Raw genomic sequence first — 10238 nt, forward strand, 5'->3', positions numbered from 1 at the left:
TTAAACTCATGGCAAGTCATTTAGCATTTTACACTGGTGCCTCAGTTACTAGGCACTACTGGTCTATCTAAAAAGAGCTGCAAATGAAAGGCAGAAACACAGAAGTGAGATGACAGCCTTATCAATAGGCTAATGCCTTGCCAGTTCTATTTCTACGGTAAGTCTACACAGCTAGATGACACCGAGGTGGATGGTGTGCAATATTCCCACATACAAAAACACTCCTGGAAGGAAGGTTTCAGTAGAAGAACAGACTATTGCAGATATCAATTACCCAGTGACTGTGAAGCCATGGATAGATTATCAACATGAATAAAGTAAGGACTCGAACACTCTGAGGTCAACCACTGACCAGCCAATCTGAATCCTGTCTGTCCTACTCCTTATGTTTCACAAAAGCTATCGTGTTCTGGCTTCAGTCTGAAGATGCTGCCAAAACCCTCCTACTCTTTCAGGAAGGCAGTTCCTGGGAGCAGGCACTTTCAGGCAGAGCAAATATGCCTACTGACTACAACAGTGGGAACAGTCCTGATCTCCTGTGAAATCCGTGCAACTGAGTTGACCTTATAGATGCAGGGAGCAGTGGGGTTTGTATCCAAGCCCACTTCACACACAGTTTTTATCTCTAGGTAGCCTTCACCTCACTCCACACAAGAAGTAGGCAGAAATCTACCAAAACGTTTAAATGCTCAGGTAACCACAGCACACTGCAAGCATGTGTCTAATTAATCTGATTAATCAAAGTTTCCTGTTCAGTAATATATCATACAGCTATGTAAAATGAAAACTGCAATGGCTCAAAGAAAAGCAGCTGGCTCCTTTCTGTTTAGTTAGAAGGCTTTAACTCTTTTGCCAATCTAAGAAAGTGTTTTATCTTGACTTAGATATCTGTAAATCAACTTCCTTATCTGAAGGAAACAATACATTGCCCCATACACTGACATAGTAAAACACCTTCTGTCACTGCCCACAGGTAAGCTATTACTGCATAAGAAATTCGGGGCGGGGGGCGGGGGGGGGGGGAAGTTTCAGACACATGTTTAAGTGTGTTAGCAATTCTGCTCAACAATTCTCCTGGAGATTTCAGAAACTTGAAGTTTCCAGAGAGCTTCAAGTGAGGAAGCTCGTCTTGTTGAGAGTCGAGAGGCCAACATAACACTGGAAGCTTACAAATTTAGAGTGTTTCATGAAAAAGACAGCGTATCCCGCAGCTACTCTCTACCTCCTCCTGCAGTTGTAGAAAATAATCACTAGATGGAGCTGCACAGTCACAAATCTGATTTATGGCCGCTAGAAGAGTTCGTTGTCTCCTACACTTCTGTTTGGCCTAAAACTGACACATTCCAGCACTTCATGATAACTCATCTTCTGAAAGATGCAATGAAATGTTTTCATTTACAAAAGCAAAATATTAACAGAGAAAGTGATGAGATACTGAAAGAAAGGAAAAAAAAAAAAAACACAAGAAAGCAACAACACTCGCAGCTTTCAAAATCAAATAAATTTTAAAAGTGAACTGAAAGATATTTTATCTGCCAAGACAGATCAGATGTCTTGCTTTGTTCTGCAAGTCAGAAAGCAGAGCAGACTCCTTAGTGCTTGACGTGATTAGCTGCTGCAAAAGAAATACAAGAGCTTTGAGCTCAAGTCTTTGTAAATAAGGTCTAGCACACACTAAAAATGCAGTGATAGGCAAACCCATTTCCCATAAATGCCCTGGTGATATACTTAATCCTGCACTTAAGATGTACTTACAAAAGAATTGTTTTCTGCTAACTGCATTGACACTAGACAGTTTCGCTAGCATAAGAACATATTTGAAAAGTTATCCTAACCTACAGGCACACAATTAATCTGGCTTTCTAGGGATTAACTATGTGCCAAAAGGGAAGTTTTACCTGCTTTCATCCTACATCTGTTGAGGCCAAGTTGCAGCCCTCTCCATGCCTGCATATTCCTGGTCTGTCTGCAATGCTGCTAATTTCATCTCCTGTAGAGTGACAAAATGATAGATCTTCATATCTTGTTTGGGTTTTGCAAAATCCAGGTATTGCCAACACTTCACAAAATGAAAACCAAATCCCCGTCTCATCTCCAAAAGGCACTGCAGGGTCCTTTCAGCACGTATCTATGTAATGCAACAAAAGCACAGAAAAGTTTTTTTAGCCTGATTTCTAAGAAAAGAAGATGGCACAGTCACTGTTGCTTTATATATCAATTCCCTCAGTGACAGATCAGGCCAGGGGAGAGATCCCTAAACAGCCAGGCTGTCAAAAAGTGGCAAGGGCACTGCTGCACCTTGCCTGGAAGGGGCTGCAGAAGAGGGCTGAAACAGCAGCAGAGGAAACCAGGCCCCATTCCCCCTCTCATGGAGGATCTTCCTTGATCCCTTTCACCTGGAAACTTGCAGTTCTGGGCACAGGACTGAAGTCCCACAATCTTATGTACGTTTTGATAAGGAATCTGCTCGCACCTCAGCTGCAAAAACCATTGTGCTCGGGAAGGAGAGAGCACATTTCCAGAACTAATTGGAGGTCCAAGCCTCTCATGAGGACATTTCTTTTAAGAACTCCCCCATCCATTACCAGTTCACACAACATTTGGGTGCGTTTTAAAATGAAGACTGCAGCGAAGGCATACCAGAACCAGCCTCTGAGGAGGTGGCGGCACAAACCCCAGATGCTGCTTTTGTCACTTCACACACCGCTACAGAGTATGTCACTCGCGAGGAAGGCGCGCATTTCCCGCGGGATGCCCATCCTCCCGCCAGCCCCGCCCAGCACCGGGCACCTCGGGGCGCGGGCGGTGGAAAAGCCACCAAAACCAGCCTAAAGCGCCGGCTCCAGGAGGACAAGTCGGGCCGGCAGCCGCGGACACCAGCTCATCGCATCGCGTCGCATCGCTCCGCTCTCCCGAGAGGAGGCGGCGGCCCAGGGCCGCCCGGAGGCGCTCCGCTCCGCTCCGCGCCGCCGCCACGTGCCGGCCGGCCCCGCCCCGCCCCGCGCCCGCGTGTGACCGGCCCGGGCCGCGCCGCTCCCAGCCGCCGCGCCGCGCCGCTCCCCTCCCGGCCCCGAAATGCCCCTTTTCAGCGTGCCCAAAGAAGTGGCCGTCGGGACAGCGATGCTGGGGGTCGCCTTTGCCACGGGGATGCTGGCAGGTAAGCGGCGCCCCCCCGCATGCACACGGCGCGGGGAGGGGGGTGAGGGCTGCGCCCTCCCCTTGTCCCTACCGGGGCCGGGCCGGGGACCGCGGCGCCTGGGCAGGTCCCCCCGAGGGCGGGCGGCCGTCGGGGTAGCATCCCCCTCGGCGCTGCCCCTAGCCGGGCTGCCCTGCGGGCCGGGATTTCGCTGAGCTGCGGCGGTAAATACACTGATACTATTAGAGCCCAAGCCGCTCCCTGTAATCCAGCTACTGCAGCGTGGGGCCGGGGAGCCGGCGGGGTCGGGGCCAAGGTCCCAGCCCGGCCCCTGCCTGCCTTTGCTTGGGCAGCCAGAAAAGGCCGTGGTGGTGTCCTGGCCACAGCTTTCTCTTCTGGTAACAGTTTCGGTTCCATTCCCCGGGGTCAGAGGAAACGCGAGCTGACGATCAGGCCGGGGAGGGAGGCTGGTGTTGGGTTTGTAACGCAGCTGCTCGCTTACTTACCCTTTGACTTCAGGCAAGTTACTGAAATAATCTACACCTCAGTGTGATTGTCTGTAAAATAGAGCCATTAACAGAAAGAAAAAAAAAAATCAAAATAAAAGTGGTTTTTAATAGCTAACAACTATCAGGAGATGTGGAACTGATTTTTTGGTTTTTTTATTACTTTAAAATATTTGCCCCATTAGGTAGGAGAAGCATTGGGTATCAAAGCTGAAAACAGTTCTCTATTTAAGTAGACAAGCAATAGTCCTTAAACTTGAGCTTTCAGCACCTACATTTTTGCACACTGGTTTCATGCTAAATGAGCCATTGAGCAATGCCAGATTTCCCCTGGCCAGAGGGCAGGACACTGGAGAACATAGGGCTTGAGAAGATGCATCAGCTGACAGCCCTAAAGACCTCTATCCATCTGCAAAACAAGGGCCCGAGACTAAGAAAATAGTGTGCCTCATTCATGCTTCTCTCCTTACACTTGCCGTTTGAGTTTTGGTGTGCCCTGTAAGAATGTGACAGCTTGTAACCTTCACAGTGGCCACTGAACAGCACAGTACCCAAGCCTTTCCCTTTCAGCCTTTGCAGACTTGGGCTGGACATCTTAGAAGTTAAAAAGAAGGAGGAAAAAAAAAATTGTAGTCCACTGAGCTGTCCAGCTACATTGCGCTTTCCTTTTTCACTGAGTTTTTCAGAGCAAAGAACACTTTAACCTTTAGTAGTACTTAAGCGCTTGCTTTATTTAAGCAGGCAATAACTGAAAAAGATAAAAGTTCTTATTGTTGCTTTTTTTTTTTTTTGTAGGCAAAAGATACCCTTCTTTAGTTTTTGGGACACCCAAATCATCCAAGAGCATTATTGGGAAAAGCAGTCCTCTCTGGCAATACATACTGGATCACTCTTTGCGGGAGCATCCAATTCTAAAGAAGCTGCGACTGGTCAGTATTTTATCCCCCAACGCAGGTTTTCTGTTCAGTGGCGTTACTGTTCCACTAGGACCTTTTTCTCCATGGGTCCCAAGCCCATGTGGTTGGGCCGCACTTGATTTTGACTTGAACAGATGACTTCTGTTCATTTCAGTAGGCATATAAGGAAACTATAGCTCAGAGAGGTGATGTCCTCCAGCAGGCCTCAGAACAGACCTCCTGACTTCAGGGTTGAGTCATTTCAGGTGAGAAAAACTACTCCTGTATAAAAGCAATCAAATGTTAAGTACTGGAGCTGGTTGGTTGGAATGAGCCCTAGAGGAAGAAAGGAAATGGGAAGACTGTCCTTTCCATTCAAGGGCCACGCACAGCTCTGCTTCCCTTGCTGCCTCCTCCTCCGTCCCAGGGGCCCTCCCACCCTGGCATGGGCACAGCTCCTCCAGCTTTGCGCTGTGTAGCCAGAACCACATGGTCTGACCTTTGGCAACAGACTTTAACCTCGCAGTTCATAAAACCATCCCACATGTCTTGGAGGAATAAGGGCATAAGTACAAAGCTTATAATTTTTTTTTTTTAAAGTGCATCTGTTTATATAAATACACAGAATAAAGGACTTTTACAGTCAAGGTTCCTCAGTGGTTTTCATCAGTTATAACTATTGTTGAGTTTGCCACAGCCGTGGTAACTTTGGGGCATACTGCTTTGAATGATGAGCCACTGCTTATGACACACCCCCCGCCCTCCTTAGTTACTGTTAAATTCAAACCAATTTCTGGCTCACAGATGGAGTGCAAAGCCATCTAAAATGAGAAAGGTAGGAGTATCTGTTTTTCCTGGGATTTCTCTGGGTTTTTTCCCTAGGACAGTGTTTTGGAAGCTTTGGGTTTTGTTTGTTGTGATGTGGTTTTTTTTTTCCCCCTTTCTAGCTCACCACTGATCATCCCTGGAGTAAAATGATGGTGTCCTGTGACCAGGCTCAGCTTATGGCAAACCTGGTCAAGCTCATTAAAGCCAAGAAAGTTATTGAAATAGGTAAGAGTGTCATTCTGTCCCCTCTGTAGTAGGATAAAGCTCCTGCGTATGCTTCTCCAAATACAGCCATGTTTACGTAAGATAAGATATCTAAACATAGTAAGGGACTGCATACCTGTCTTGGCAAACAGGAGGGCAAACTACAATGTGAAAAGTAGTGTCTGATTTGCACTTACTTGCCACTTTGTCTATCTGTGCGTTCAGTAGTTCTGGCATTGGCATGAATGTCTCGTGAACTCTGGGGGAATCTGAAAAAATAAGATCAACAAATCACTTGGGTCTCCAGCAGTTGCAGGACAGGGTGTATTCTTTCCTTCCTCTATCAGCTTCTTGCCAGAAGGAAATGTTCTGCTGCACATGCCCTGCATCCAATCCACATTTCTTGATGCACCTATGTTAGCAGGATGTCCCCAAGCCAGACCGATGCTGAGCAGCCAGGTATGGGTTCCCACCATCTTCATTCTTGGCCTGGCTGTTATGATGCCCTGGTATTTTGCTGCTGGTCCAGTCCCTTTGACTCAGGATTTAGCTCCACTTTTAAATAAGGCTGTTCCTCAGAGGTGCGGGATCAGACTCTGCCCTGTGAGTCCAGGAGACTTTTGGAAAAAGCAAACATTAAGCTTTGCTAAAAGATTGATTTTAAAAAAAAAAAAAAAAAAAAAGAGTAAAAATTCCTCCCAGCCCACCATTACACTAAAGTGGAGGAGAAAACCTTTTGTGTCCATTAACAAATTGCCATCCTTGACTTCTTTGGGGTTTTTATTCCTGAAAGGAGCCCTGTAGTTCACCATTTATCTTTTTTTTTTTTTCCCCCTCACAATATGGTAAGTGTTGATGACTCTTATGATTTTCCTAGGTGTTTTCACAGGTTATAATACATTGAATATGGCACTTGTCCTGCCAGATAATGGCAGAGTTATTGCCTGTGATATAAATGAGGACTATGTCAAAATTGGAAAGCCACTGTGGAAGGAGGTAAGTAGCATCTCTTCTGTTACATGTTTGGGACAGCTGCATTTGCATGTCAAGGGATTTTTGGTATCTTAGACTTTCACATTCACACACAAGCATTCATATCATTAAAGGAGGCTGAGACAGTTCAATTTGGAAAAACAATTGCTGTCTGGAACCTAGAAATAATAGGAAAAATATCTGAACACCAGTCACTCCTCAAGTGCAACCTACTAACAGGTTGTTTCTTGACCACTTTCATCAACTCTTCATTCTTTTTCATTCTAGGCAGGAGTAGAGCATAAAATTGACCTGCGGATTAAGCCAGCAATTCAAACACTTGGTAAGTAACCTAAAATACTTTTTTTTTTTCCTCCCCTTCCCTAGAAATAGAAGATGAATATAATACTGATGAAATCTAAGACCAAATATGCTTGCGGATGTGATCTCTTTGCTAACAGTGAGACAGCTTCTCTTATATTACAAAAAAAAAAAATCAGAAAACTTCACAGCTTCAGAAGTTCACAGTTTTCCTACATGCTAGCAGAGAGGAAGAAAATGCTTGTCCTGTGTAGTGGGCTATACTGGTCACTCACCTGTCCTGTCCATTGCCTTGTTTAATCTATGAAGTACTATTGTCAGCTGCTTCTGGGAAAGCTGATTAAAACAGATTAATTAGACAAAGCCCAATTTCTCTTATCCATTGTCCATTCTAAGCAAGTATTTCTTTGTTATAGACAGGAGGAGTTTTCTGAAAGGGCTGAAGTGCAGAAAAAATACAGAAGCCAATATAAAACTTAGGGTATAACAGTTGAGTGGTGTCCAGAGGAGTTCAAATTTAGGATGTGCCAAAAGCATGTGAGGCCATTAGAAAGGCAATGACTTTTCTCATTCAAGAAAAGAGAAGATGTGGGGCAGAGGGAATATTAATAAATATTCTGAAAATGTAAGAGATTTTCTAGGAATGGAGGAGGCAGAAGGTTTCCAGCAAAGGTGTTTGATGGATCCACAGATCCATCCACAACATTGTATTACTTCCAAATTTATCCATCCTTTCTAAAGAGGCAAATATTAGCAATCTGCTAGGATGCACTGTCATTGAAGTCTGATGGACAGCTTTGTCTAGGCAACGCTTCAGACAAAAAAATCTTCTGTTGGCAGAGGATAAGGGCAGGTGAGAGGGATGGCCGGGAACCTTAAGATGGCAGCAGTCAGCCCTTCTGCAACTGGTGATTTGGACTTCTCGGTCAAAAAGTCCATTTAGGAGAACTTAAAACTGAATTCCACTTGCCTTGGCCCAGAGAGGGACTACTTACAGCAATCTTTTGCTGTGATGAAGGTCTCTGACAGGGTTTGTTCATGACCTATATTATGGCACTTGATCATCAACGAGAGATTAACATTTAGGAACTGTTCATAAATGTGAGAAAAATCCTAATCCACTTAAGAAAACAGTTCTCAGTCAGCTCAAAAAAATAGCTGAAGGTGTAGAGTGTGTTCAGTTTCAAACTGCTTGACTTGTTTATACTGCACCTTTCAGCAGTCCCAGCTATACCCTGCAGGTTTAGAACTACTCCATGAACTTCCAAGTAGGCAGAACTCAGTAACTGAGTGTTTTATGGCATGTCTAGATTGGTTTCTGTGGGATAAGCTTTTCTAGTAATTAGCTGTAGAGGAATAGGCTGCCTGGTCAAGGCACCAAAAACATTATTTAATGAGTACTCTGACACAAATGGATGACTTCTCCTACACAGCGTTAACCAGGGTGTTATGACTCACTTTGTTGCTCATCTAGATGAACTGTTGGCCAGTGGAGAAGCGGAAACCTTTGACTTTGCTTTCATTGATGCGGATAAAGAAAACTACAACGAGTACTATGAAAAATGTTTGCGCCTCATAAAGAAAGGGGGAATAATAGCTATTGATAATGTAAGTACTGCAGTTGTAGTGGTGGTAGCACAAGGAGTTACTGCTTTTGCCTCTGGGAAAGGAAAAAAAAAAAAAAAGTCACAGTGGGATTCTAGTAATGTGATTTCTGACCTGCAACTTGGTTGCCAAATGCAACATGTTTGTTCCATGAGAACAAAAAAAAAAAAAGGAGGCTTTTAAAATTTAACATAAATTCCTAAAGTAACCTATATGGAACATTAATATAAGCAAGGAATAAAACTCTATAGAAGTAAGAAGTAATGTGTTAAATTTATGTTAGTACATAAACAGTCTGTGATAACATAAACTTATCAAATTTTTTGTAATTCATTACAGAGAATGCTCTGTATTATTCTGGTTTGTCTTGTAGTACATTTTCTACTACGTACAGTACTTACACAAGATCAAAGGTAGCACTTGTAATCAGTAACTACTAATAAGTTATCGATTAATAACTTTTACTAGAAACAAAGAATGATGTTAAACTTCAGGCACCTTCAGGGTTATGGTGGCAGCTGAATAGGAGCTTTAAAAAATACCTATGTTTAATCATATCTTTTTTTTAATTTTGGCTTCTAATTTGCAGTAGAAGTACAATTAGCCAGTTCTGTGGACTCCCAATCCCACTTGCTTATGAGCGCTCCATGTCAGAGACTACTAGAAATCTGAAATACGATAAATAATATTAATTTCTAGAAAATATGCAGGACCTTTTCCAAAGCTTACTTTGTGGTCCAAGGAACATATTGGAACAAATGATGTGGATGACATTTCTTTTTTCTATAGGTCCTTTGGAGTGGAAGGGTGCTAAAACCAAGAAAGGATGACTTGGCAACCCAGAGCATCCACCACCTCAATGAGAAACTTCTCAGAGATGCACGAATCAATATCAGCATGCTCCCAATGGGGGATGGAGTCACATTAGCATTCAAGTTGTAACTGGAAGAAGCCCAGCAGATGGGAAACAACAAGCACCATCAAATCATCAGTAAAAATGCAGGCAGAGCAGTATCAAAAATGGTTATGTAACCCATATCTCCACTGGATAGCATAGCCTGGGAAAGTAGACTTTAGGAGCAGCAGGATCCTAAGGGCAGCTAAGTTGGAAGGAGAGACTTATTTTGAGATCTACTGTGGTTTCTTATTTTAATTGTAATAAAGCAAGTAAACTTACGTGAAGTTGTCCTTGTAAGACAGTGGTTGAAAAATATCTCCCTCTGTAGAATGACTGAGTTCCAAGTGAGTCAATACAACAAAGTCATTTTCTGTCCTAAAAGAGGCTACTAAGTAGCAGAATAATCAGTCCTACCATCAAAAGGAAAAGCAGTGGAGTTTACTAATGTTAAAAACCATAATAGAAAAATGGATTTTTAATGAAATGTACATGACATCAAGGAGACTGCTAGCCTTCTCAAACTAATGATATTGAAAGTCACTGGTAATTCTTGAAGGGTACTACATAAGAAGCCTCAAATATACACCATCCAGAAAAAACCAAAGTTGTCTTTAAAAGTGCGTCAAAGGATAAACAGGATTTCCAATACAGAGCACTCCCTAAAACCTTTGTGTGCAAGGACTGGGTTTCTTTAACCAAGGTAACAGTGCAGGTAGATTTTTTGAAGTCAGAATGAGGAAGAGCAAATGGGCAAGAACAAAACTAAACCAATTCTTAGTCCTTCCTCTCTCCCTGCCACCTGCCCGCCAAAGAAGCGACTTGGTAAGTGCTTGTTTCCTAGAAAGCTGCAAGCACAGAGCACTGGTGGCAAG

At 43.7% G+C, this 10238-nt stretch overlaps 1 protein-coding gene across 1 annotated transcript; it reads left to right on the forward strand.

The window, feature by feature from the left end:
* The first annotated feature begins 3004 nt into the window (after positions 1 to 3004).
* COMTD1 (catechol-O-methyltransferase domain containing 1) lies at positions 3005 to 9644 on the forward strand. The gene is made up of 7 exons (XM_087766129.1): positions 3005 to 3157; positions 4438 to 4571; positions 5486 to 5591; positions 6448 to 6566; positions 6831 to 6885; positions 8338 to 8471; positions 9258 to 9644. The coding sequence occupies exons 1-7, from the start codon at positions 3076 to 3078 to the stop codon at positions 9408 to 9410; spliced, it is 783 nt and encodes a 260-aa protein (XP_087622255.1). The 5' UTR covers positions 3005 to 3075; the 3' UTR covers positions 9411 to 9644.
* The last annotated feature ends 594 nt before the right edge of the window (positions 9645 to 10238 follow it).

This window comes from Nipponia nippon, unplaced genomic scaffold (genome assembly GCF_047370975.1).
Source record: "Nipponia nippon isolate SJK-2023a ecotype South Korea unplaced genomic scaffold, ASM4737097v1 scaffold_3, whole genome shotgun sequence".
Taxonomy (NCBI): domain Eukaryota; kingdom Metazoa; phylum Chordata; class Aves; order Pelecaniformes; family Threskiornithidae; genus Nipponia; species Nipponia nippon.